Source organism: Artibeus jamaicensis, unplaced genomic scaffold (genome assembly GCF_021234435.1).
Source record: "Artibeus jamaicensis isolate MK-2021 breed Jamaican fruit bat unplaced genomic scaffold, CSHL_Jam_final contig_196, whole genome shotgun sequence".
NCBI lineage: Eukaryota > Metazoa > Chordata > Mammalia > Chiroptera > Phyllostomidae > Artibeus > Artibeus jamaicensis.
Genome location: NW_026521401.1, coordinates 4,104,222 through 4,131,148, shown reverse-complemented (window position 1 = coordinate 4,131,148; position 26,927 = coordinate 4,104,222). Strand labels below are relative to the sequence as shown.

Genomic DNA, 26,927 nt, shown 5'->3' with positions numbered 1-26,927 from the left:
CCTGGATTCTGGTCCTGCAGGCTCTGGTCTTCCTGCTCACAGTGGGGATGGGACAGGTGAGAGTATTTGCTCTGACCTGCTTCTTTAGGCTTCCCTCCCTCCACCCCACAGGGCAAGCAGAGGTGAACTCCAGAACACCTCCTAATTATACCCACAAGGGGCCAAGCCTGAGGCTGCTGAGGCCAAGTGGGGGCAATGGGGCTGAGGGGTGCTATCCATTTCCTCTTGATCTAGGCAATTCTGAGTCTCTAAGCACTGGGCTTGGAGCACCAACCTACCCTCAAAAGACTCCTACCCAGAAGGCTTCACTCAGCCAGGGTCTGTTTCTGTCCCACTCTCTTTCTCATTTCTTGAGGACCAGGAAAGTAATAGAAGGTCAAAAGACTCAGATTCTCTCCTTAACTATTTTCTTTTTTTTTTAATCTTTTTTTAAAAGATTTTATTTATTTATCTTTAGAGGGGAAGGGAAGGAAGGAAGGAGAGAAACATCAATGTACGGTTGCCTTTCGTGCGTCCCCTGCTGGGAGCTGGCCTGCAGGGGACCAGCCTGCAACCCAGGTATGTGCCCTGACTGGGAAGCGAACTGCGATTGTCTGGTTCACAGGCCTGCACTCAATCCACTGAGCTACACCAGCCAGGGGTTATTTTCTTAATTTATTATACTACCTCACATAAGTCACCCTTCTTGATCTCAACTTCAACATCTGCCAAATGGGCGAAACCTTCCTCTAAATTGTTGGTGTCAAACTCATTTTCACTGGGGGCCACATAAGCCTCACGGTTTCCTTCAAAGGGCCGAAATAATTTTAGGACTGGATAGATGTAACTACTCCTTAACAGTTAAGGAGTTGAAATTACATTCAGATATTTGCAGGCAACTGCGAGGCTGATATGGCCCCCGGTGAAAATGAGTTTGACACCCCTGCAGATCATTCCAGGACAAATGGGACTGGAAAAACAATGATGGATTAGTCCTGGCAGACTGAACTAGATAGCAAAGGAAGAGGGTCTCCTACCTCCCACTGGGGGGCTTGGAACCAAATGCATGTCCTACACAGGGGGCCTCTCAGCCTTGTTCTTATAGAGAGATCATCCCCTTTTACAAATAATCTTGGTGTTCTTTAGGGAGTCTGTTCTCCCTTTGATCGTGAACTTCCTAAGAAGTCTTGATTAAAAATGTCAGTGAATGGAGAAGTCAACAGAGTCCCATGTTCCTAAGTCTATTCTCTGAGATTTAACTATCTAGTCTAGCTCCAGGTTCATTGAGCAAATATGAATCAAGGTCCCTCCATGTTCCATGTGCTGGAACTTCAGAAATAACATGTCACCTAGCAGAGCCCAGCACTATGTGCTCATGGAGAGTTGGTACTGTGAGAACTGAGCACAGAACTGGTGGCAGTGTGGGACCTGGATGTTGAATATGGATAAGAGTTATCCACAGAAGCTGCTGTGGAGAATGGGGACATGGGAGGGACAGAAGAAGCTGGGACAGACAATGAAGGCTGATTAGTCGCTTAGATTTACCTCAAGGCAATAGAGAGCTTATGTGACAAGATCTGCATTGTAGTCTAACCCCCTTATTAATAGTGTGGCTTGGACAAAAAACTTTACCATATGAGCCTCAGTTTCCCAACACTAACTGCAGGACCTCTCTTGGAGGATTTTTATGAGAATGAAATGGGATTCAGTGCCTAACAGTACCACTTAGATTATAAGTGTGTTCATTATAGGTGTGCTATTTTTGGTGGTACCAGTGCCAGTGTACCAGATAAGAAGTCATGGGGGCCTAAACTCTGAGTTGATCTGCAATGTGGATCAGGAGATCAAGGAAGCTATATTCTAGAAATTCAGAAGAAGGGGAGTTAAATGTATATAATGAGGTGACTGATGTGATTGGGCCCTGGGGAGAATAGAAGTGAGGGAGCAGCTGTACAGAGAAGAGTTCATTGTGGGGTTTGGCAGCTGAACACATGGATTTGAGGCCCTCAACATGGAGGCATCATCGAGGCAATTCGGGAATGTGGACCTACCCTAGAGCAGACCAGATATTCACCCCCAGGCAGCCAGTCCTCTCTCTCCATCTTATCTGATATTTATTCCCCCAGTCTTCTTTCCCAAAAGAGTTCAAAGGGCAGATATCTTGTCTACCTTCACTCTCCTCCCCATCACTTCAGAAGAAGACCGATGGGTGTGAGCCAAGCAGGAAAACTATAGGAGATATTTGAGAGATGCCTCATCTAGCCCATTCAGTATGGATCACAGGAGAGAAATCCACATTAGAGGGAGTGCAGAGGTGGTAGCCTTCTGCTACCTGCCCACCACCCTTTCTTTCTACACCTGGCTGCTTCCTGGCTTGATGAGCTATTTGTTTGTCCAGAGGCTGGGCCTCTGTAGCCACAACAAAAGAAACCACAATGATTTCTATGGACTGGTGTCTGCCCGAGAACCTTCCCCAGGGGCTCTCATGTCCATTATTGAGTCAACACCAGGCTTAAGTCATAGGATCCCACCTCTGTTCTTCCAGGGTCCAACTCTACCAGCTACTTCCAGATTCCCACCAACTTCATAGAAGCCTTGTATGTGTTGCTTTTCTCTGCACCTCCTTCTCCTCACCTGTGACTCGGATAGCTGAAAGGTTTTCTCAGCCTGGCCTTCCTCCCACCTGAAGCTATTCCTGAGTTTCACTGTGCATTCTCTGTCCCTCTGACTTTCCTGTCTATATTTATACATAAAATTCACTCACAACATTTCAGTTTTCCAATAGAATCATTAATTACCCCAGTAATTAAACCCAATTAGCATTTGTAGGAGCCTTTCTGAGCAAAGAGCCATTAGCCAGGGTGAAAATATGAACGGGAGCCAGGAAAAGAAACTCACAGTTACCAGCATTTACAATGAAAGAAGATAGCACTGCAAAGCCAAGGGCCCCAATTAAAGCTGGGGGCCTCACTCATTAAATGTGACCCGGTATCCCAGAAGCCTCTGGTGAGAAGCCTTCTGGCAGAACAGGTGTGTCAGAGCACCCCATTCACCTCGGGGCCAGGGCCAGGCCAAAGTACCCTCTCTGGACCTCTAGGTCTTATCTGGAAGGTGGGTGAAGAGTCTACAGATTTTTCGTTAGCCCCTGCTGCTCACTTCCTGGGCTTCAGGGCAGCTAGTAACACACCTTGGGTGGGGAGAGGCTGGGCTGGGGGTAGGGTGCTTGGTGCATACCAGGTAAGAGAGGCAGTATGAAAAATGAGAAGGAAAAGAATAACAGAACCTCACATTCTGGGGCCTTAGGAAAGGACAGAGTTTGGCAGTGACTCCCCTCTCTGGGCCTGAGGCTGAGGGGATTCCCCTCTTGGGATTCTTGTGAAAATTGAGATATATATAAACGACTGATACAACGTAGGTGCTTAATCAATGGTAGCCCTCATTAGCCCTTTGCAGTTTCCATAAGTGTCTAGGCATACCTGCTCCTTCCAGCCCCATAACCCCAGAGGGGAAGATGTGAGCACCAGAATTTTACAGTTGGAGTCCCAGGGGCAAAATGGGGACTATACACAGCCAGAATGGCAGTTTGGGCTGGAAATCAAGTTTCTTAATGCCTGGATAAGGAGGGCAAAGGAGCAAGGGAAAACTGTGTTTGGAGTACCCAGTAATGTCCTCTTGGCCCAGGACTGCCCTGGGCCCAACTGCTCATGTAGTCCTGCAGGAGTGGGATGGGGATCTCAGCCTCACTTAGAGCCAGGTTGTGAGGCAGAGTGGGGCTTGGTCTACCCTTCTACAAAGGACCCTTCCCAGCTCCATCATGGCTGCTAACAGGCAAGGTTCTGTGGATGGTGTGTGTCCTCACCATGATTCTGGGGCCTGGTATGTATGTGCCAGCCACTTATCTCCCCAGGAGGAGAAGAGGGAAGCCATGGCCAGCTGGTGTAGTTGTGAAGAACATAGCCTCTGGAGTCAGGATGCCCTGTGTCTAGTCAGCTTTATATACTGTGTGACCTCAGGCAGGTTGCTTGACCTCTCTGTTTCCTCATCTCCAAGACAGAGACAGTAATGGTACTGGAGCTTTTGGAGTTATGAGGATTAACTGAATTAATATATGTAAACATTCAGACCTGGGCCTAGCACAGGTAAGTTCTTGTCATCCCTTAGGGGCCCGCAGGAAACATCATCCTTCCTTACCTTCTTCCTTAGTAAGGGAGAGGGGCATGTGAGGGCTGTGCTTTTGCTGCTAAGAGGATCATCCCGATCCTGGGGTGGTTGAAAGAAGCAGACAACACACTTTCCACACTTGGAACAATATGGAGGTCAGCTCTTCTACCCACCCCTTCCCCCATACACATATCCCAGCTACTAGCCACTCCTGGGCTTTCAAAGGCCACTCTGGGCAGTGTGGTAGGCAGGGCAAGGAGGGCACAGGAATGGGACTGAGAGGAATGAAATGAAAGTGTGGGAAGCAGGAGGCCCCAGAGATTGGGCTATATCCCTGCAGCTGGGCACTGTTCCCTGCTGCCTACGTGCTTGCTGTTTCTGCAAGGCAGAACAAGAAGCAGGTCCTGACATGCCAGGCCCCATCCCAGTGACTCTTGAAATCCCAACAAGTTTGAACTGGAAGCAGGCCTGGGCGAGGCTCCTGATAGATTCATGTTGGGCAGAGGGATAATAGGGAGAAAGGTGCAGGGAGGTTGGGAAAGACCCCACACTGGAAATTCGGACACTGCCAGAAACAGGGGAAACTTGGAGAGAGGGGGCATGGCTGGGGAAGTGACTGGGGCTTAGGGTTTTCATCTCCTGCCTCTTGGGTACTCTCAACCCACATGCTTCTGCCTGGTGGGGCAGAAAGAGGACAGGCTGTGACAATGGCATGGACTTGCTTCTGTCAGCATTTTGCCAAGAAGGTGATGATCTCAGTGCTGCTGAGAAAGGGAGAGGAGGAGAAGGGAGGGGTTGGGAAGGGAAGATGGTAGCAGTTGCTGGGAGCACAGCAAGGCCAGGCAGGAGGTGTCCCAGGAGACCCCAGAACCATGGAGGTCACTCTATATAAGATACCCTCTCACTCTTCCTCACCCCAGCAAATGAGGTGTCTGATCTCAGCTCATTTTACAGATGACAAGGCTGGGTTTCAGAAAGGTTGTGGGACTTGTTTCTGGGTCCTACCACTAGTAAGCACTAAAGCTAAAATTAGCAGTAAAACAGACTAGAATGCTTATGACCTCTCATACCCAGTTCAGCCTCCTGTGTGCTAGAGAAAGAGCTAGCCCAAGGAGGGCTTTCCAGGGACTGGATATGTTCACAAGGCCCTGCTACGGGGTGAGATGGGGAGGGAGCAGGAGAACACAGGTAGCCAATTGCTCCCTGTAAGTCCCCACCGCACAGGGGTGACCTTCAAGGTCAGCCATCCTCTCCCTGTAACACAGTGTGAGGCCCCTTTGAAGACCCCACCTCCTCTGACCATCCCAAGGGGAAGGACTGTTAGGCAGAAAGAAAACTGTTAGCTATGAGTGTCTCCCATCTGGGTGCCATCAAGCTGAAGCTGAGTTCAGACTTAGCATTGAGATTAGAACTGAAATGTTAGCCACACATGGATCTTGAACCTAGTGGTTAAAATCAGGAAGACATTAGCCCTAGGATTAGGGTCATAATCAAGATCTTGTGGTCAAGGTTGGCACTGACATTGAGACTAGGCTGGGGTTATTATTGGGGTTTACACTGGTCGTTGGGGAGGATTCTTTTCAGGGTTAACACTGGGGTGTGTCCAGAAAGGCTGAGGAGTTTGTGGGATCCAGCACCTGTTGCTTATATTTGGAAGAGAAATGTTTATTTTTCACTTAGGCCTTAAACGGGGCAGAGAATTCATGGGTGGGGGTGGTAGGCAAACCAAAGCAAGTTGGATGTAGGGGTGTATAAGGTGGTGGGTTCTGAATGTGATGGAAGGACCGTCGAAAGTCCAGGAACAGAGCTCATAGGGTTGCAAGGAAGGCTTTTGGGGGGTAGAACAGCCCTAAACCAGGAGCCATGGAAAGGAAGGCTGAACTGCTAGATTCTGGGACCAGGTTGCGGCAACTAAGACATTTCAGGAGGGACTTCACCAAAGAAAGGCTGTGTATCACTGCTCCCTTTCCCAGCACCTCATGAGTCCAGAGCCAGAGGAGGCACCCTCTACAGGCCATAGAGCACCCTACTGCACTGCCTACGGCCAAATCTGGTTCAGTTCTTGCATCATGTATATGTTCAGTGACGGCTTCAGGAAAGACCCAGCCCTTCCAGCCCTGCCTGGGAATCATATATCTAACTCAACCTTGGGCTGCAATTTGACTATAGTGTCACTTATTGGTCCAAACTAGTGAGTCCTCTCCAGAACCATAACAGTGGTTTTGGTGCCTACAGCGGGCACCTTCTCCTTCTTAAGCTGCTTTAAAAGCAGGTAGAAGGGAAGAGATTGATTACCTTAGGCCCTAATCATTGACCCCACTTCTCTGTCCAAGAGTCCAGAGTAACCACTGTGCTGTGGTCCTAAAGCATTTTCACTGAGGTCACTGAATTTCAGCACTTGGGACTGGTGATACCAAGTCCTCCCTGGAGGGTGGGGTTAAGAGGCAGTCTCTGCCACCCCATTTCAGTACCCCTCCAGAGACTCTCGACACCACACTAGCAGTGCTGCAGTCAAGCATTTGGGCCTGCCACTTTGTTGAACTATGTGGACATGGTGTCCTGAGCTGAAGAGTTGCCTTCTCTTCATTGTCTCATTCACAGCAGTGCCCCAGCCCATACCCTGAAGCCTACAGGGTCCCTCCCAGTCCAGTGTTAGAGTCCCTTCTGGCAGGAAGAATTCTGACCAGCAGGCCTTGCATAAGAGGAGCCCCCAGGTAAAGGAGGCTGGGGCTTGGACAGAGGTGCTAGGAGCAACAAATACTAGCCTAGGGTGGGACAGGAGCAAAGACTGGTGACTAGGCTTCGAATGCTACAGGGAGAGGCTGGTGTGTGAGGCTGGAACCTGCAGTCTGCCACCTGCATTAAAAGGATATCAAGGAGAGCTAGGCCTGGGGTAAGAAGAGCAAATGCAAAACTTAATGACTTTAATATGAAAGAATTTGCCACTAATTAAGCACAAACACTCCACTAATGCAGAGAACACACACTGTGGCTTTCACTTAACCAGGAACCAAGTGAGGTGAAAATCCTTTCAAAATGAAAGCTGTTTACCAGCCAAAGGAATCTGCTGTCTGAACTCATTTCTAGTCTTAGAAACACAGCCCCCTCATCTTCACAACCTCCTGCCTTCCTGTCCAAGCATTCCAGCCACATTTCCACTTCATGTCTCCCTTTCTGTGATTCTTCCCCTATTTCCCTTTCCCCATGCTCTGCTTTCTCTGAGGACATGCATGCCCCTCCATAACCCACATAAATAGCAGTCAGTCCAAACTCCCCAGGTCCTCCTGTCTTCTCCATTACACACCTCACCTCCCCTCTTTCTACAGAGACCAGAAAAGACACTCCAGACAGGAAGTGTCTTGACCTGCACCTGTGACCTGAACCCACTCCTAAACTCTCTTCCCCTTCACAGTGCACCCCAGCCTCACTTCCCACTACCCTCCTGTACCCAGCTTGCTCAGGTCTGCCCCCCACATCCATTATGTACTATGTACTCCAGCACCCTGCCTCAGCTTCATTGCCTTTCTCTAGGCCAAGGGTCATAACTGGAGAAACTTTTGCACCCCTGGAGAACATTGGGCAATGTCAAGAGACATTTTTGGTTGTCACAACTGAGAAAGGCTACTATTGGTCTGGAGTAGGCAGAGGCCAGCAATGCTACCACACATCCCACAAGAATGCATAGGACGGCCCAACAAGGATTATCCAGCCTGTGTAGCTCAATGGATTGAGCACAGGCCTGTGAACCAAAGGGCTGCCTGTTTGATTCCCAGTTAGGGCACGTGCCTGGGTTGCAGGCCAGGTCCCCTGTTGGGGACGCAAGAAAGGCAACCGCACATTGATGTCTCTCTACCTCTCTTTCTCCTTTCCTTCCATTCTCCCTAAAATAAATAATAAAATATTTTTTAAAAAGAATTATCCAGCCCAGATATCAAAAGTGCCAAGTTAGAGGACCTCTGTTCTGGGAAAGTGGCCTTGAAACATACCAGGGACTTGTTCAAGATCACAGAGTGCTGATTGAGCCAGGATGGAGACCAGCTTACCTGATTCCTAGGCAGATTCTTTCCCCATGACTATAATAATAATAATACATCTACTTGTGTAGTGTAACTATGTGCCAAGCACTATACTAAGAGCTTATACGAATTATCTCATTTAATCCTCATACTAACTATAATTGACCCCATATTATACATAAGAAAACTGAGGCACAGAGAGATTGTTGAAGCTTGCTCAGTTACCTAGCTAATAAGTAGCAGGTACAAGCCCTGGTCTATATGAATCAAATTTAGTGCTCATGGATGAATTATTTTATTCATCACCACCATATTCCTCTTAACCCCTTCTGTATTAGCTTTCCACTCAACCCTTTCCTATTAGAATGGGCTTTTCCTGAAGCAGGTACCACGTACCCACCTGACCACCTTCCTTTCCTGCACAGGCCCAACCTCCTTACCCCTGCTGTCATGCAGGCAGCTGGCTGGAACTGGCTGGACACTGGAGTGGTTCAAAAGGCCCCTCCTGGTAAGAGGTAGATAGATCAGAAAACCTCCACTTCCAAACAGGTGGTAAACATCAGCACAGAACCCACAGAACTGGGGAGGCCTAGAGAACTCTTCCTATGCTTTCTCTGAAGCCCCCACCCAGCCTCTCCCACCACCACACAGGCCTTCCAAAGAGGGTGCTTCCTACAGTCTCCAAAATGTGTCATTAAAAGAACACCCTTGCTGACTGGAATCCAGGCTTCCATGTGTGTCTATGTGAGAAGGTATCATCTGCTACTGCTGGGGTGGAGAGGAGTGCCATCAGCTACAGAGATGGGACCTATCCAAACTCTGGCCTTAGAGCGAGGTCATTCTAGGTCTTTTGGCCTCAGATAGCTAGGCCAGAAGAAACCCAGGCTGTGTTATGAGAGGTATGGAGCCGGGGAGCATGCAGGCTTCTCAGGGCTAAGACCTTGAGAGCAGAGCCTCAGAGCTACAACTTGCTTGAGTGAAAATATTTTTCATCTTATGGTCTGGAGTGAGGAAGGAGGTGGGGCTTGGTGCTAGAAACTGGGGCAGAGGAGCAAGGAAAAGAATTAAGAAGTGGGATATGATCATAGCATATGGGCGGTGGTGGGGTGGGGCAGGCAAGACGTCAGGCAAACATACACCTTTTTGTGGTATAGCTTCCTGGTTTCAATCAAGATTCAGGCCCTGGCCTGCTTCCCTCCCATGCAGATGCAAGGCCTCACCTTCTGTCTCTGTCATCCTCCCCTACCTGCTGTGCTGTGTCCTCCTATATAAGCCACACCTCTTGGCCAATATGCAATTTTTAGGAAGCTGCAGTCAAACCTGAGAAATGGTTAACCCCATCCTGGGGCCTCAGTTGGCTTACATTCTTCTCCACCAACCCCTTAGGGCTCCTATATGCTTACTACATGCCAGGCACTGGGCTAAAGTCCTAGCTTTTCCCCTCAGTAGGAAAAATGCTATGACAAAAGTATGGGGTCTTCAGGGTGCAGGAACACCTAACTCATGGGAGGGGGGTAAAGTTCCAGGCAAGTCAAAATTGAGGCTAAGTTCATTCAAGACAGATGAAGAAGACTGGGAGCAGGTGACAAGGATGTGTTTTTAGCATACAGAGTTATGGCATTGCCCCATGTGTCAAGAGAGAGCAAGGAGAGGAAGTGGCTGGAGGCTGGGATACCCCAGATGAAGACCAAAGCCCAAAAGGACTTTGAACTTGATCCTGAGGGCTACAGGGAGCTATGGAAGAATATTGAATAGAGAATGATTTATATTTTATAGAGTAGAGAATGGGTTAGAGCAGGGAACCTAGATGCAGGCTCCATGTACATTTGGCATTATACTATGGTAGACTAGGTAAGAGATGATTGTGGCCTGCACCAGGAGCATGGGGAGGAGGGGACAGTGTGGGAGGAATGAGATGGTGGGTGCTAAGGGTCAAAAGAAAGAGACTGGGATTGACTTAACTGGGGTAGAGTCCCAGCCCAGGAATGTTGAGACAATAAGGAAGTGAGACTGCTGGAGGGAAGGATGCTAAGTTGCTGGGAAGGGGCTTAAGAGAAGTCTAGATTGGGGCCCCTGGAGATGGAGAACAAAGATGAATTCAAAAGCATTTGGAGCAAGCATCATCTGCACTTGGTGATTGTGTGGCTGTGAAAGAGCCCTGTGTACCCCAGTTATGCTATTGTGCAGCCTGAACTTTCCTAGCATTCCACTTAATCTAGGAGGTCTTCTTGAGATTGCTGGACAGTATACAGAGGTAGAGCAGCCACTTGGTAGAGAACTTGTAGAGGCTGATCCAAGGAAGATACGGAGCCAGAGCAGAGAGAGCTGGACTGTTGACATCCAAAGTATAGTCCCCCAGGGTCTTGGGTCCAACACTTTCATTTTACAGAAAAGGGAACTGAGGCCAATGAGGGAAAATTTGCCATGTCTAAGGCCATAGAGAAGAAAATGATCAAGTAGTGGGGACCAGAGCTTGCCTCTTCCTATGTTCAGTAGGTATCCTTCTTTCCCATGACCCTGCCAGAGGAAATGTAGCAGGCTCAGGATGAGCAGCCCAGAGAAGTACACTACACTTGAGGTCTAGAAATGGAAAGGGGCAGAGCCAATAGGCTTCCTTTGAGGCATGTGAGGTAGAGTTGAGCTGCTCAGGATCATCCTTGTCCTGGGTCTTGGTGATGGGGTAGCCAGCATGAAACAGGCCTGTAGGAAAGTAGTACAGGTGTCCCTGGCCACTTCCTCCTCAGTGAGAGAAGGCAAAACCCAGCCCCCCGGATTAACCCCTGTCCCCCAGCTGTTCTGCCAGGTTTCAGAGAGAGATGGGACTTGCCAGAGCAGCCCCCACTGCCATCATCACCCTGGGGCTTCTGTGCTGCCAGGGACCAGGGCCGGCCCAGCCTGTCTGGACTCCCACTCCAGCTGTTTCTTGGGACTTTTCCCAGGCTGCCACACCCCGTCCTCTCCCACACACTGTGCTTATGTGCCTAAGGCACCAGGCGCCAGTCCCATAGCCCATCATTAACCAGCTTCTTGTGGGGATTTGGAGGTAGGGGGGTCAGCCAAGAGGAAAACATCGGCAGTTTCTGTGACTCCAAGTAAGGGGCAGAGGTGCCTGGGTTTGGACAATGGCAATTAGTCTCTAACTTTGGGTTCATGGGATGTTATCACCCTTGCTGGTAAGGTGGAGTAGAAGGGATTCAAGGCCCCAGGACACCTGGAGTCATATAGCAGTCATCCAGAGAGTATCCCAGGGTGCACTCCAACCAAACAAAGCCCTGGACTGTGGGAGCCAAAGGGAGCAATCCTGCTGGGCTAGCAGTGGCACAGGGCAGGGGCACAAAGCCTAGACTTGGCCCTCATGTCCCAGCTCCATTGTGCAGCAAGAACTGGGTCAGCTGCTGCCTGTTTCTTCACTCTGACCTGGATCACCTTGGATGCTGTCCTGGGTGCAAAGTGAAGTCTGGAGATGTAGCCTGGTCACTAGGGGAGCTCCCTGATAATGAGGAGAATGTCTAGGGTGTAGAGATGAGAGAGTACAAATTCAAAGGACTTTAGTTAGAGCCCTTCTTAGAGCTCATGTGGGTCTTGCTGGGAGAACAGTTGGATTCCAATGATGCTGACTGGCAAAACCTTCCCTGAGGAGGGGACCCTAGAAAGGTTATTCCCTCTTGGTCTCACTCTTTTCCTCACTGGCCAGTTCTAGGAGTTGACATTTGTGAAGAAGCTGCACTGGGAGAGGAACCTTTAGATCACTGTGTTTTCAGCTGGAGGGCCCCCCAGTTGGTGAGTCATTTGCACTTACCACTTAATTGGTTTCTCACTTGGTATCCTCTTCCCTTCCACCAGTTTACAGGGGTGGGAGGTGAGGAGTTGGTGGGCATGTAGCATCCTTGGAAAGCCCTAGAGATGGATGCCATGCCAAAGGATTTTGGTTTCACAGAGTCCCTTGTTGGGGAGCCCAGTGCCCTGCCCTCCATGCACTTGTACTTTTCTCCATGCCAGGCCTGCTACTGCTGCCCACCCAACTGAGGGCACCCAGGAAGAGTTTCAGGAAATGAGTGAGGGGCAGAAGAAGTAATCCATGCCAGAAATCCCTGAGTCCCCCCATTCCACCCACCCACACAGGCCCTGTCTCAGCCTGCTTGGCCAGGAAGAAGGGTCTGATATTTCAAAGGGCAGGAAGAGAAACCACTCAAAGTGACTATGGGAAATAGAGCACTGCCCCCCACACTTTGGGCTGCATGCACCCCACTGCTTGGGAACCCCATGGCCCCAGCCTGGGATTAGTTCCACGGTGGGCAGGGCAGGCAGGCAGGCAGGGCCCTGGGGAGCAGGTTTGTTGGCCACAACTGAGGCGCCTTTGTGTTTTATTGCTGAGCTCAGGCTTTTGTAGGCCCATGATGTCTCAGGGGGCCAGCCCAATGCCTGCCCTGTTGGCTCAGCACTTCTGGGAAGCCATGAAAACAGCTCATATTGCCCTACCTGGATTCTAGTGGGGAAACTGAGGCCCTGCACACAGGCCCCCAGGGTCTGAGTCCCAGATTCTGGAGCTCATGGGATGGTTAAGGAGAATAAAGACAATGCTTAAGGTCAGGAAATGAAAAGACTCATTCTTTGATATCCCCAGAATGCAAGAACCCCTCTGCCGAAGGCGCAGGTTCCCATGGATCTTTCCACCCTTCATTCCCTACCTCTCTGGCTCCTTCCTGCTATGAATATAGCAGCCTCTTACAGGTATTCCCCCAACCCGAGCTCTCAAAAATCCCTGTTTCTGCCCCACCACCTGATACTCAATCATTGGAATTTATCTAGAGCTCTATCCCTGGCCCACAGGCACTGGCTGCAGTATTATAAGTAGTATTTGTGCCTTTTCTTCAAAGGAATGATAGAGGCACTGAAATTACATTCCAGAAGAGATACCACCCAGAATGAAGTCCTGGGGTGTTATATTGAGAAGCTGAATCTGTTTTTATGGCAGGCTGGGAAGAACACTAGGCTGGGTGCTACCATTGTGTGTCTCTGAACAAGTGACCCAACCCCTCTGGACTCTGGTCTCTAAAATGATGGATTGTGTGGTCCACTGTGCTCCAATAGGCTGCATTTTAGTTGTCCCATTATCACATCTGGGACAGCCTCTGCTCCTCATGTAAGAGGGAGCCTGTGGGCAAGGAGACATGGTACCCTCTGTGAACCAGCCCTGACTGCTTGGGGAACCAGAGAGAGTCAGCAGGGTCCTTGCCACTGTCTGGACTCTGCTAGTGTCAGCTTGACATGATCTTCTCAACTTAAAGCCAAGCCGGCTCCTTCCCTCCCCCAACAGGGCTTGCAATCTGTCAGAAGACAGAGGGTAATACAACAGGAAACACTAGACACACATGTCAAGAAACAAAAAGTGAGAGTACAGATTCATGATATATGTGGTTGGGGTATAAATATAGATGACAGCTAAGTAGGAAGGAATGAGTCAGGAAGGGCTTCCATGAAGAGGGGTCTTAGGAACACCCAATATAGTGCCTAGTACTAGGTAGGTACTCAATAAATATTTGTTGAATGAAGTTCGAGGAAGAGAAGCCTACTGTACTGCTTTGTAGAGGAGAAATGATTGTGATGATGGCGATGATGACAGGAACTAACATTGAGCATTAAATTTTTGCTAAGTGCTGCTTCTCTAAGTTTCACACGCACTCAGTCATTTACTCCTTACAACAATTTTATGGGGTATGTGTTGTTATAATCTCCATTTTATAGATATGCACCCTCAGTGCAAATTGAGGCACAAAAAAAATTAAGTCAATATTTCCAAGGTTTCACAGCTCACAAATGGCAGAGGTAGAATGCAAAGCCACATTATTTGGTTCTTCATAACCCCACCATACTGCCTGAAAGGAATAGTGACTGAAGAGCCCTTCAGAATGTAGGGGGAGCTTTGGCATCAGTTTTCTGGTTGTCAGAGCCAGAATGGCTGGTAGAGAGGCTTGGACCACCACGGAGAGGGCCTATAATGGTGGTGACAATGATGATCATCATTAGTTGTCAGCCTCCAGGGGGCCTCCTTCAATTTCTACCCCTTCTCCCAGGCTTCCAGATGAGGTTTACTGGCCACATCTTTCTGCATAGTGGAGGGCTCTGTTTTTGGATTCCTGCCCCCATCAGCCCCTTCTCTCCCTTATCAGTGGTGAGCCCTGTTACCTCAATGACTGGCATTCTGACCATGCTTGTGATAATCACCAGGGGTCTGCTTCCCTCTCTGAAAGCCTCCCAATCTTCCCAATGTGAAAAACAGGGAAATTCTCTCTGACCCTGCATCACCAGACCAAGACAGGAAGCTCCAAGCCAGAAGCTTGGGTTCTGGATTCCTAAGTATGAAGGGTAGAAGAATAAGTAAGGGAGGCTTTGCAGACCTTGTCAGTCTTCTCAGCCCCTTCCAGTTCCAGAACTCTTGGTCCCCACCCTTAGTGATCCCAATGCCTATACTCCAAGAGCTTCCTTGTTCCCAACCCCAGGGTCATATCCCCAGGCCCTGCTAACTAATGGTGGCTGTGGGTACAGAGATCAATACCAAAATGAGTGCCTGCTCCTTAGAGGTCCTCCCACCCCACTGTGCCCTACCCCCACATCGCTGGGGCAAATGGCCAGGAGAACCCATTTTGTATGCAGTGAGCAGGCATATCAGGCACTTTCCTCACTGCCCCACCATGGGGTCATTTCTAGGAGAGCTATATCAGAGAGAAGCCTTCCTCTAAAACAGACATGGGGGTGGGGAGGCATTAGTGGATGAGATGTGATCTCTGGGGTGCCTGAGCCCATTGCAGTGCCCTCCCTACCCCATGGCCAGGCTGCTATCAGCCATCTCCTGGCACTCACAGCTCTGAAGGGTGAGGTTACTGCTGAAGTTCCACAAATGAATGTCAGCCTGTGTGCCAGGCACTGGACCCTGCCTGTCCCCACACTTGCAAGGAGAGGAGAAGAGATGGTGTCACAGGACTGGGTGGTCCTGTCCTGCTGCAGGCCCCACCATGCCCTGATACCAACCTCCATATGGCTTCTGGTACCCACAGGTCCCCCACACCTCCCAATCTGCACCCATGACCCAAGCCCTCCCAACTGTCTTTTCCTGTTCTTGGTTTTGTGTGGTGAAAGTTCCCCAATTATACCCACATTATATCAGCTTTTGGGCAAGCTTGGTGAGTGGAGGCTAAGAGCTGAGTATAGGGAGAACCCACTTACTCTGCTGGCAGGACCTAGGGCTTAGCTGTTTGTCACCTAGCCAGTCAGCTAGAGTACTAGGCTGTCTATCCCACTGACCTCACTGTAAGACTGTATCTGGGATGGGGCCACAGCTGAACTGGGCTGCAGTTCAGGGAATCAGACAGTTAGGACCACTGAAATTGAAGAGTTAATACTGCTTCATCATGGAAGAGGAAAATAGAGCTCAGAGGAGGACATGCATGGCTGAGGTCCCTTGGTTAGCTCAAGACAGGTGGGCTAGAACCCAGACCTCCACACTTCCTGGTGGGTGCTTCTCCCTCATACTCTCACCAGCCTGCAGTGCATCTGCTCATGTCAGACCCCACAGCACAGCCAGTGGACAGCTGTAGGGTGGGAATATGGGTACCCCAGGAAGCCCTGGAAGAGCTGTGTAGATATGAGGAAGCATGAAGAAGGGGAAACATCAGGGAATCTTTAAGAGCGTTGCAAAGACCTGGCTTGGAGGGACCAAAGAGATATTTATTCAGCAGGTATTTCATGAGTACCTGCAGTATTTCATGAGTACCTGCAGTACCTACAGGAAATATCACAGTGACCTAGAGAGAGCTGGCCTGTACCCTCTTAAGGGGTGGACTGGGGGGCAGCCCGCTTCACTGACCATGAGCTTTGGAGACCTCAGAGGTGCCCTGCTCCCATGTCTCTACCATGCAGAGGCACAGGTGAGCTTCAGGTTTCTACTCTTGAACCCCAGACTCCTTTGGGTAGCCATGCCATTCCTTTGCCTCTGGGTCAGTACAGGAAATGGCATTGATATTGATGGCACTCAATCGAGCCATAAATTGACTGAGTGAAGTAAGGACGATAGGACGTGATGTGTACAAATGGCAAGAGAGAGCTGAAGCTACCCATTAGAGGAGATAGCTCCCCCAAACGAAGGGGACTAAGCCAAGTATAGGGTTAAGGAAGCTCAAACAAAAGCCATTCTAAATGGGATAAAACAACTGGTGGATAGACCATAGCAATATATTTATTCAATTCCACTGATCATACCTTCCTCCTTGCAAATCTCTGCTCTAACTGCTTCCATTGTGATATGTAAATATTTTTAAAACAAGTATTTACTGAGCACATACTCTGTGCCAGATGCTGGGTTGGGCACTGAGGATACAGAGATGTGAAAGACACAGACCCTGCTCTGGACCAGACTGAACTGGTGGAGGAGTCAGGTGTTAACATCCAAATTCCAAGGCAGAAAAGAACTGTGATGGAGGTGGTTGGGTTAATACAGCTGGGAGGATTAGGGAAGCTTCCAAGAGTAGGTGGCCTGAGTAGATTATGCACCAGTAGAGAAAGAGGTAGAGGAATGGAAGGGCCTTCTAGGGCAGGGCATGAGTAAGATTCAGGAAGTACTACATCTCTAGGCTCTGTGCTACTTGGTGGCTGGAGCTAACTTTCTCATTAATATGATTCAAGTGCTGATAAATGGGAGGATGGCAGGAGGGAAACATAGAAACCTGGCATTTTCTACTTCTTTCTTTCTGGTTAGATAAGAGAGACCAAGCCAATGCACCCCATGACACGGGGCTTAGCTGTGAGGGAGAGGAGAGCAGCAGTGGCACAGTGACAGCCACTGTGAGCCCTTTGTTCTGCCCCAGTGTTTTCTTCCTCGTGATACACTTTCTCATCCATCATATAATTTGGTTCTCCTAGCAACCCTGTGAGGTGTGGACCACTGGATTTATCTGCCCCATTTGTCAGAAAATGGAACAAAACCCAGGAAAGGGAAATAGCTGGGTGGTTCCTCTGCTGGGGCTGTGCTCAAAAGCAGCACATTCTACCCTCTCATTAAAAATGAAGTAGACACGTACTTACTGCTATGCAGCAACACTGATGGTATACCACCAGGTAAAAGGTAGCATATGGAATAATATGTAGAGTGTGGCTCAGATTTTGCATAAAAAATAATTAAATAGGAAGTTGTGTAGATACAGATATAAAAGTGAAGGAATATTTTCTACAAGATTATCAGTGACATTTCTGAGTGGTGGGGTCATGGGTTGTTGTAATTTTCTTCTCAGTATTTTTCAGTGTTTTTATGGCAAGCAATTATTTTTTTTTATAACCAGAATAAAAAGAACAATAACTGCTAGAAAATACAAAACCAGTGCCCAGGGAGTTTGGGTGGGAACTTTTGCCTGTTGCTGACCCTTCCTTCCATTTCTCTTGATCAGGTGCCCACACCCAGGTGGTCCAAGTGAACGATTCCATGTATGGTTTCATTGGCACAGATGTGGTGCTGCACTGCAGCTTTGCCAACCCACTTCCTGGTGTGAAGATTACCCAAGTCACATGGCAGAAGGCCACCAATGGCTCCAAGCAGAACGTGGCCATCTACAACCCAGCCATGGGTGTTTCTGTGCTGGCTCCCTACCGTGAGCGTGTGGAGTTCCTGCGGCCCTCCTTTACTGATGGCACCATCCGCCTCTCCCGCCTGGAGCTGGAAGATGAAGGTGTCTACATCTGTGAGTTTGCCACCTTCCCTGCTGGCAATCGAGAGAGCCAGCTTAATCTCACTGTGATGGGTAAGTTGGCCCAACCCCTCCCTCTCCGCTTGTGCAGAGGCCTGTGGACTGGGGATTTGGCCATCCTCAGTGTATGTTTCAGTGGCCTCCTTCTGTTAGCATGCTTCCAAAGATCCAGCATGGCACCTCCAGTCCCTCTGGACAGGCTCTCTCACAGTACATTAGGGATTGGGTTCAGGACCGTACCTGTGCACAGAGCTGAGGATCAGTATTCAGGTTGTAGCTCCACTATGGGGCAATCCATGGATGGGGAGGCATGCTGAAGCATCAGACATCATAGTAAACAAAAGGGTTGCTTGAGTTGTTCGCCTTGATTGTGACAAGACTCCAAGAAGTCCTGCACTTGCCAAAAGGGATGCAAATAGTACAGCAGGAGGTTAGACATTACAAAGTTCCTATGAGAAAGGGCAGCTGACAGGCAGTAGAGTAAGTCCCATGAATCTCTCTGGTGTCCCATGGCTCTTTCTGGTGTCCCACAGCCAAACCCATCAACTGGATAGAGGGTACCCAGGCAGTGCTTCGAGCCAAGAAGGGGTACAATGATAAGGTCCTGGTGGCTACCTGCACCTCAGCCAATGGGAAGCCAGCCAGTGTGTTATCCTGGGAAACACGGTTGAAGGGCGAGGCAGAGTACCAGGAGATCCGGAATCCCAATGGCACAGTGACTGTCATCAGCCGCTACCGCTTGGTTCCCAACCGGGAAGCCCACCAGCAGTCCCTGGCCTGCATAGTCAACTACCACATGGACCGCTTCCGGGAAAGCATCACCGTCAACGTGCAATGTGAGCAGGGGCCAAGTGCAGGCGGGTGGGCTTCCTGGGCTGGATACCACTGTCCCTCCCCTTGGCCTCACCCTTACCCCTCCTCTTTTCTCTTTTGCTTCTTATCTCCTGTCACACTCCCACCCTGTTTCTTCCCTTACTCACTCTATCCTTTCTTCTCCCCTCTTTTTCTTCCTCCTCCCTTTCTCTTTCTGGGGGTGCTTTGTCCTCCCCTCCTCTCTTCCCCATCATGTCTGTTGCTCATTCTTTCTCTCCTTTCTTGTTCCACTTGCTGCTTCTATGATCTTCACCATCTCTCTCTCTCTTCCCTTCTTCTGGCTGTTTCCATGTCACTTCCAATTTTAACCCTTTGCTGTCTGAGATTCCCTTGCCCCCAAATCCTGCTCTCCTGACATTCTTATCAAACATTACCCTTTGCCCCACAGATGAGCCTGAGGTGACCATCGAGGGATTTGATGGGAACTGGTACCTGCAGCGGATGGATGTGAAGCTCACCTGCAAAGCTGATGCTAACCCCCCAGCCACTGAGTACCACTGGACCACGTAAGTATTATGAGGCTGACTGGTTCTCGCAAGGTATCTTGCTGTCACAGAGATGCCTGCCCAGCCAACCTCCAGGAGCCTTAGGCAGGGAGGAAATTGGGGTCTAGATTTAGGTTTCTCGATCAAGAGGGGAAGAGCCATGAGAGACCCCACACACATACATACACCCACATGTTTGACAGAGTTAGGGTCAGTGGGACAATCCATTTTGGCAGAGGGAGTTTACCTTCTTATCTACCTCCATTCTGCTCCCTAATAATTTTGTCATTTTCTGTTGGTGATTCAATCTGAGTCACTGCCTCCCCAGCCCCAGAATTTATTTTTATCAAGGTGTCCCCAGGAAAGCTAGCTTTCTGAAGCATTCTAGATCTTTCTTTGTTTCTATTTCTTCTCGCCAACACCCCCAGATTCTCAGGGAGGGCAGCAGTCAGCCCAGAATACCTGTGTTCATACAGCTTTCATTCTACATCCCATGATCCCATTCTTGGCTTCACAATTTTTAGGCCTGGCCCTTGAAGGGTTCTGTCTTCTCTCCAGTCAGTGCTTATGGTTAAGCCAAAGTTTGTCCCAGAGAAGGGCTGGATAGAACACATAGAAAGACAGGGGTGTAGGTGAAGCCAAGAAGATTGGCATGGGTGGTCAGACGACAGCTGTCTGGATTATATCTACACTCTTTTCCAGGAAGTAGAGGGCACAGGATACTCTGGCTATTACCCTCTACTTTCTAGAATCAAAAGTGCTTCTGAAAGTGTGAATGGGCAGGGCCTGCTTGCCAATTTCAGCTCTGTGGACCAAGGACCCACTAAGTCCCACAGAATAATTGCTTTGTGGCATTGGGGATCAGGAGGAAGGAAGAAAATTCCCTGTGTTCTGGAAACTTCCAGGATGCTCCCAACATGAAAAAAGGCCTGTGACATGCTCAGTAAGGACATAAGATAGTGAAATGGAACAACTCCTAAGCATGGGTCACATCTCATGACCTGAGTAGCTTATTAAAATACAGATTCCCAGGCTGTGGCCCCAGTGGTCCAGCTTCAGTCAGTCTGGAGTTAGAACCCTGACATCTGTGTTGTTAACCAGCTACCCAAGAAACCAAGCATCAACAATTAGGAACCACAAGTATTAGAAAGGGCACTGTGCCAGGAGTCCAAAGATCTGGGAGAAGCTCCAGTTCTGCCATCTACTACCTGTGTTTCCTTGACCTTGAACCTCAGGTTCCCCATGTGTTATCTACCTGTTCTATCTGCATTTCAGTGCTATGATGATTCACGTGTGAAATGCTAAATGATATGACTGCCAAGTGCAAGAAATTATTTTTATTGTTACTGCTTTTACTCCTTCTAAAACAGACCCTACCTGTTAACTCAGAAGAAAGGCAGCTGATGGGCTTGGAGCCATATGGGTGCTACAGGAGAGACATAATCCTTTGCCTTTTTCCCAATCTCTACTACAGGCTGAATGGCTCCCTCCCTAAGGGTGTAGAGGCCCAGAACAGAACCCTCTTCTTCAGAGGACCTATCAACTATAGCCTGACAGGGACCTACATCTGTGAGGCCACCAACCCCATTGGTACCCGCTCGGGCCAGGTAGAGGTCAATATCACAGGTAGGAAGCTGTGTCTTTCCCTGCCTCTCTCTGCACACTGCTCCCTCCACAGCCATCATCCCCCACCTTTGGGTTGTTCTGTTGCAGGAAACTTTTGTCTCCTTTTTCTGCTTCTCTTCTTTCTTGAACTCTGGCCATTGGTCTAACTTTGCCTTTCTCTTTCCTTTGTTTAAGGCTGTGTGTGAGAAAGTCAGTGTAACCCCCAATCAGGGAGAGGAAGTAAGGGCTGCTTACAGCAATGCTGTTGGTGGTGGGGATGTTAAGAGGCTGCTACCATGTGATGTTAGGTTGGTGGGGGTGGTTTTGCAGGTGGAGTTCATCTCCTCCAAGCTCTGCTTCTGCAGTTCAGGAAACCATGAGCTGGAAAAGGAGGCTTGCCTCAGCAGAGATACTGGAGGGATAGCCCAAAGCTATAGTGGTTTGTGTGCCCTGCCACTGAATGTCTCTTTTCCCTGCATTTTTCTCCCTGTCAATGCAGATGAAGAGGTTCAGCCACCTGACCTTTCAGGGCAAAGGGAGAACATAGGCTAGGATGTTCTGAAGGAGACTTCACACAGAATAAGAAAGGAGCATGGGCTTTGATATCAGGCAGGTGGGACTCTGGACAAGCCTCATCTATTAAAATAGGGATGTTATGAGGTGCCTTGAAGGGTCAAACTTATATATAATGTAGGCCAAGTTCTTAGCACAGACCCATCTGCCAATAAATGGCCAATGCTCTATGATTATCTTGATCTCTGTCATTATTAAGAGAAACATCAAAACAAGCCAATAGCAGGATAAATTGTCATCACAACTTCACAACCAGAAGAGCAAGTATCTTTAACATTATAGCTAAGCTAGGTGCAGGGTGAGAGTAAACAGAAAGCAACATCATGCTGCTACTGAGATGATAGAAGTGATATCAGAGGGTAAGTTTCATGTACATGAAGTTAGGCCAGGCTCAGGACAGTAAGTGGAGCAGAGGTTACTGGGATCCAATCACAGGGCTTGGGCAAACTCTGAGGCCTCATTTGTGGGTATATTCAAGGCATAGCTGCAGAAGGAGTAGCCAAAGCTGTCCAGGGGCTACAGTTAGCTAGCTTCAGGGCAGTTCTGTCACCTCTCTGTGCAGTGGGAGGTTATAGAGCCACTTGTCACTTGCTCTTTTCTTCAACTCTCTGCCCTTGGCCTTCAGGCTGCTTAAGGGAGAGGAAGTGTTAGAGGCGGAATCTAGGGAAAGCTGAGGAAGCCCCTCCCTCAGGCTAGGGTTTAGTGTTCCCAAAGATTGGCAAGGAAGGGAGGACCAGAGTCATATACTTCTTCCTTCCTAGAGAGTATTTGAGCAAAGCTCAGTAAGAGCCTCATAGGTGCCTGAGCTCTGGCCCTGGGTCTATGGGGGAAGACAAGGATGAGAAGTAGTGATGAGGGAGCATGACCACCCCAGAGAGAGGCTTGTCATATAAGAAACAGTGCAGACTTGGCCTGACTATGTTCACATACTGACTCTTCCTGGCTATGTGACCTTGAACAAGTCCTTTACCTCTCTGAGCCTCAGCTTCCTAGTCTGTAATATGGAAATAGTCAGGTTTTTATGGTCATATCAAATCCATATTCTCCTGCCTGACACATGGCAGATAATCCCTTCATGGGGATACCTCTCACCCAGGTAGACTATCCATACCACCAATGCATACTGCATCCTCCTCCACCTCCAGACTCTCCAGGGAAAGTACTGATTAGAAAATCAGAGGAGGAAGCCAAGAAACCCAGGAGCAATGTCCTTTCATTGACCCTAATCCCCAGCATGAGTGAACCAGCCAGAGGCCAAAGGCCCTGCTAGGCCTATGGGGCTTATGGTGCTGCTCAGCCCCAGAGACAGGGCTGGGCAGGAAGGTCAAGCTTCCCTTTTCCAAAAGTGCAGGAGGATACAGGATGACTGTAAGTGCAGACTACTCATCAGGAAGTCACACCAGATCTAGAAGCAGGGAGGAAGGCAAGGGTGCATTTCTCAGGCCCTGACTACAGAGAAGAGAGGAAAGGAAGAAAGAGAGACTGGCTGTAGAGGTAGCCATCTTCGTGGGAATCAGGCCTAGGCAGACTTTGGGCAGGTGGTCAGGCCTTATGGGCAGGTAAGCCAGGGATTCCCAGGGCATACAACATGCCCTCCTGTGCTCCCTGGAGGTATAGAGTGGGACAAGGTTGATAACTAAAGACACATACATGGGTGGTGAGAAGGGCCTTGAGTAAGTGGACTCTGTTGGCAGCCCAGTTTGGCAGGAGCCATGGAAGCATGATATTCACTGAATCGCTGATGGGCCCAGGAGCTGTTTAGCTGGCCATCCTAAGAGAAGGTCTGATAGCCCCAACAGAAGGACTCAGCCAGGCAGCCCAAACCTTTTCAGAGCTGTTTATTCTTGTGTTCAGGGGCAATCTCTAAACAGCAGCCAACCCTACCAGCCTTCACTCTGCATTGACTAGTGCCTGTCACATTCTCTGAGGGCCCGCTCTGGGGGACATAACCATGCCTCGTGCTCTCAGGTCTCACTTGTCTATAAGGAATGCATGAGTAAGACAGATAAGTGGAAATTTAAATTTTCATTCTGTCCACCCATTCAGGTAATAGCCTTGCCCTGGGCGCCTATGGGGAGGAAAATGAAGAGTAGTTGGGGCAGAGACAAGAGAAGATGTGCAGAGGGGAATGTGTTACAGATAGTGTGTACAGGTCATATATGTCACTGGCTGCTGCACCACTTACACAGACACACTTTGGCACAGGCCTCTCAAGGTCCCAGATCCTGGAAAAGGTGTTACTCGAGTTGTTCCTGCAAGGATGAATGAGTGGGCAGCGTTGGAGGGTGGGAGTTCCCAGGCAGGGGAAGTGTGTGGGAGAAATTGAAGGAGAGGGACTTTCTCTGTTTGTTGGCCCAGGTGAGCCTCTGAAGGGCTTCTACAGAGAAGCAGTGTGCCAGGGCATGTGGTTCAGACTGAGCATTTGGGAGGCTTTGTGAATGGTATGCAGGGACCAATTAGGGACTGTACAGTGAGGTTTTTCCTAGTGGGAAACAAGATGCCTGGGCTATGGCCATTAGGATGAAAGCAAAGGAGACAAACTTACCAGAATTTCTACAGGGCCTGAGGCTCTCCTACTGAGGAGCAGTTTCATGGGGTTGGCCAAATCATCACAAAACAAACTAGTGAGCTCCCCTCCACTTTCTCTATGGGAGTAATGCTAAAGATGGGGAGGGGTGCTCAGGATATGGTTTGGACTAGACAAAAAGAGGCCAAATTAGGCAGTATCTATGTCCCTGGGACCTGAGATGTTAGGAGGAGAGTGTCCAAGTCACTCAGAGAGCCAGGCAGGGAGGTCACTGGGATGTAGGGTGTCTATCCCAATTCCCATTTCCAGTGAAGGTAAGAGAGTATACCCATTAGGCAAGGGGGACTTCAGAGCAAGGGTTGGTGGTGCTTCATGGTCCATCTAGAAGGTAGGGGGTGTATGAGCCTGCAAGTGTTCATGCCTGGTCCTGAGTATGGGCACGTGCCTCTGAGCAAATTAATGTGCACCCCCAGGGAGGCACATGGTCGTCTGCATGCTGAATGTACACATGGGAGCCAGTGGCTACACAGTGGGTACATGTGTCTTTCTCCAGGCTGGGAAACAGTGTACTGGGGTGTCTGTAAGGAGGCAGCAGCACCTGTACCTTGGGGGAACATGGTTCTCCTCCAGTTTGATGAGGCCCTGTCTGCTGGGCTGACAGATACATTGCTGCTGCAGCTGCAAGAAGAAGAGAGGGGCTTCTCATCCTCCTCACGGTCCACTGCATTGCACACCACCAGAAGATGTAATTCTCACAGCTTCCTAGCCTAATCTTCTGATGCCTGTCTACATTGCTCTTAAAAGCAAGTCCAAACATTTCTTTCTGAAGAAAACCTTCAGAAAGACTTCTCCAGATCCTAGATCCAGACTGTAAACTCTAACCCTTCACTCTACCTCAAATTCATCCAAAGCTCCCACAACTATCCACCTACCTCAGGAATGCAGAGTCCCCACTGCCCCAGAGGGGATACTTCAAGCCTTCAAGAATTGGAACCAAGCTGCCCCTTTATAAGATGATACAAGGGATGCAGGTGGACCCCTGCCAGCAAGCACAAGTGAGTGCACTGCCCAGCTCTTTTCCCCCCTCCCAGCTGCAGCTATTGAGGCTGTGCTCCTGGCACAGAGACAACAGCTACCAGCTGAATGTGACATCTGGAGGGACAGAGCAGGAGGGAATAGGTTCTCCATTCCACACCAAACAGCCTTATCTACTTATGAATTAATTAGATCCCTATATCTACTACTTCCTCCTGCACCCTCACTAAGCATCTTCACTCTCAAGTCTGCAATGATGGAAGGTCATCTTAGCCATTCTTCTTCCTATATATGGACCTGGTCCTAAAGCAACTAAAGCAATAAGGGTTCCCTTTGGTCCAAAAAGCTCCTAGCTTAAGTAAACCTCTCCCTAGGTAACTTCTCCCTAGGTAAAGTAAAGCTCCCTAGGTAAAGTAAACCTCTCATTAGGACTAGGAAAAAAAAGTTAAACAGAAGGGCCTAGAAGGGGAAGAGACCTAGTATCATCTGTCCCCAAGCTACCACTCTCCTCCTCCTGTTACCTGCTCCAATGAAATGAGGTCTCCATCGCATGCATTTATTTGAGTATCTCAAAATATTTGCTCTGCCTAGATCAAGCCTCACCTATGTGATATAACCTTGCCTTTAAAAAATTTATCCAACTAATTCTTGAACTCCAGCCACATGCCATTCAGTGTAGGTGCATGGGAATACATACTGAGCCAAAAAAGTACCTGTCCCCATGGAGCTTACGTTTTAGCACAGGAGGACAGACAACAAGCAATAGATAAAATACATTTGAAAAATTGTGTAGTCATTTTGAAGGTGATATGGAGAAAAGAAGAGCCTCATAAAAGAGTCCCAGGTGTTGGGAGTGCGGGCTCATGAGCTGCAACTTTAAATAGTATAGTCAGGGAGGGCCTCGATGAGAATGGGACACTTGTTCGAAGCCTTGAGGAAGGGGAGAGAGTAAGCATGGAACACCTGTGGGAGAAGCCTTACAGGGTTGCAGAGCAGCCACTGTAAAGGTCCTAAAAGTACCTGGGGTGGATAAGAGCAGGAGATGAAGTCGGAGGTGGAAGGCAGAGGCACAGATTATGTGGAGCATTTAAGCTCCCCAGATTAATAGGATCTCTATGGCTGTTTTTTTTTTAAGTCTATAGAGGAAGTGAATGGAATCAGGATAGACAGGTGGCAAAACGAGAGATAGTGGTAGCTTGCATCTGGGTGGTGGTGATGGTAAAAGGTAGTCAGGTTCTAGATTTACTTTGAATGCAAGTATACAGACTAGTTTGGGACACCAGCCACTCTCATGAAATAGATAAAACTATAAACTCTACCATATTATTATTAATGGAGTTCAATAAATTCAACCTAATCTAGTAAAATGTAGGATAACTTTATTTTTTCATTGGGTCTCTGTCATCACAGAAAGCGTGAAAATAAATGTAGTGGAATTCACATTCTTGCAATTGTAACACACTAAATTGAGTTAATCCCAATTATCTTGAGGATCCACTCCCTCCACCTTTCTCATGCATTCCTGCAGAAGAGGAAAACCTTAGCCATTTGAACACTGGCAGAGGGACTGGCGCCAATCCTGGCTAATTTACATTTATCACAAGATGTATTATCACAGGTTCTACTATAATATGTCAGTGTATGATTAATGGAATAGACTTAACTATTGTTTATACCAGAATGAGAGGTGTAGACCATTAATACAAAAACTTGTAGAGAGAAAAGATAAGTGTGAACTGGAGAAGAGAAGACTGCACAGAGAGGAGGGGCTGGGGGACTGGAATAGGCAGAAGGTAAGCAGGAGTGCTCCAGGCGGAATGGACAGCAAGGGCAGGGTGTTAGCCAAGCCTAAGATCAAGTTACACGATAGAAGCTTTAAAGACCAGACTAGCATGTGTGACACGTAGTAAGGAAGTCATTTCTAGTCTTGAGAAAGGGA

The 26,927-nt window shown here is 48.8% G+C and overlaps 1 protein-coding gene across 1 annotated transcript in view; it reads left to right on the top strand.

Moving 5' to 3' along the window:
* Positions 1–26,927, top strand: part of NECTIN1 (nectin cell adhesion molecule 1) — a 64,979-nt gene that overhangs the window by 31,072 nt on the left and 6,980 nt on the right. The window contains exons 2-5 of the mRNA XM_037147317.2: positions 17,594–17,944; positions 18,424–18,726; positions 19,152–19,269; positions 20,723–20,874. Of these exons, the coding sequence (XP_037003212.1) occupies positions 17,594–17,944; positions 18,424–18,726; positions 19,152–19,269; positions 20,723–20,874 (924 nt within the window). The remainder of the gene's footprint in view (positions 1–17,593; positions 17,945–18,423; positions 18,727–19,151; positions 19,270–20,722; positions 20,875–26,927) is intronic.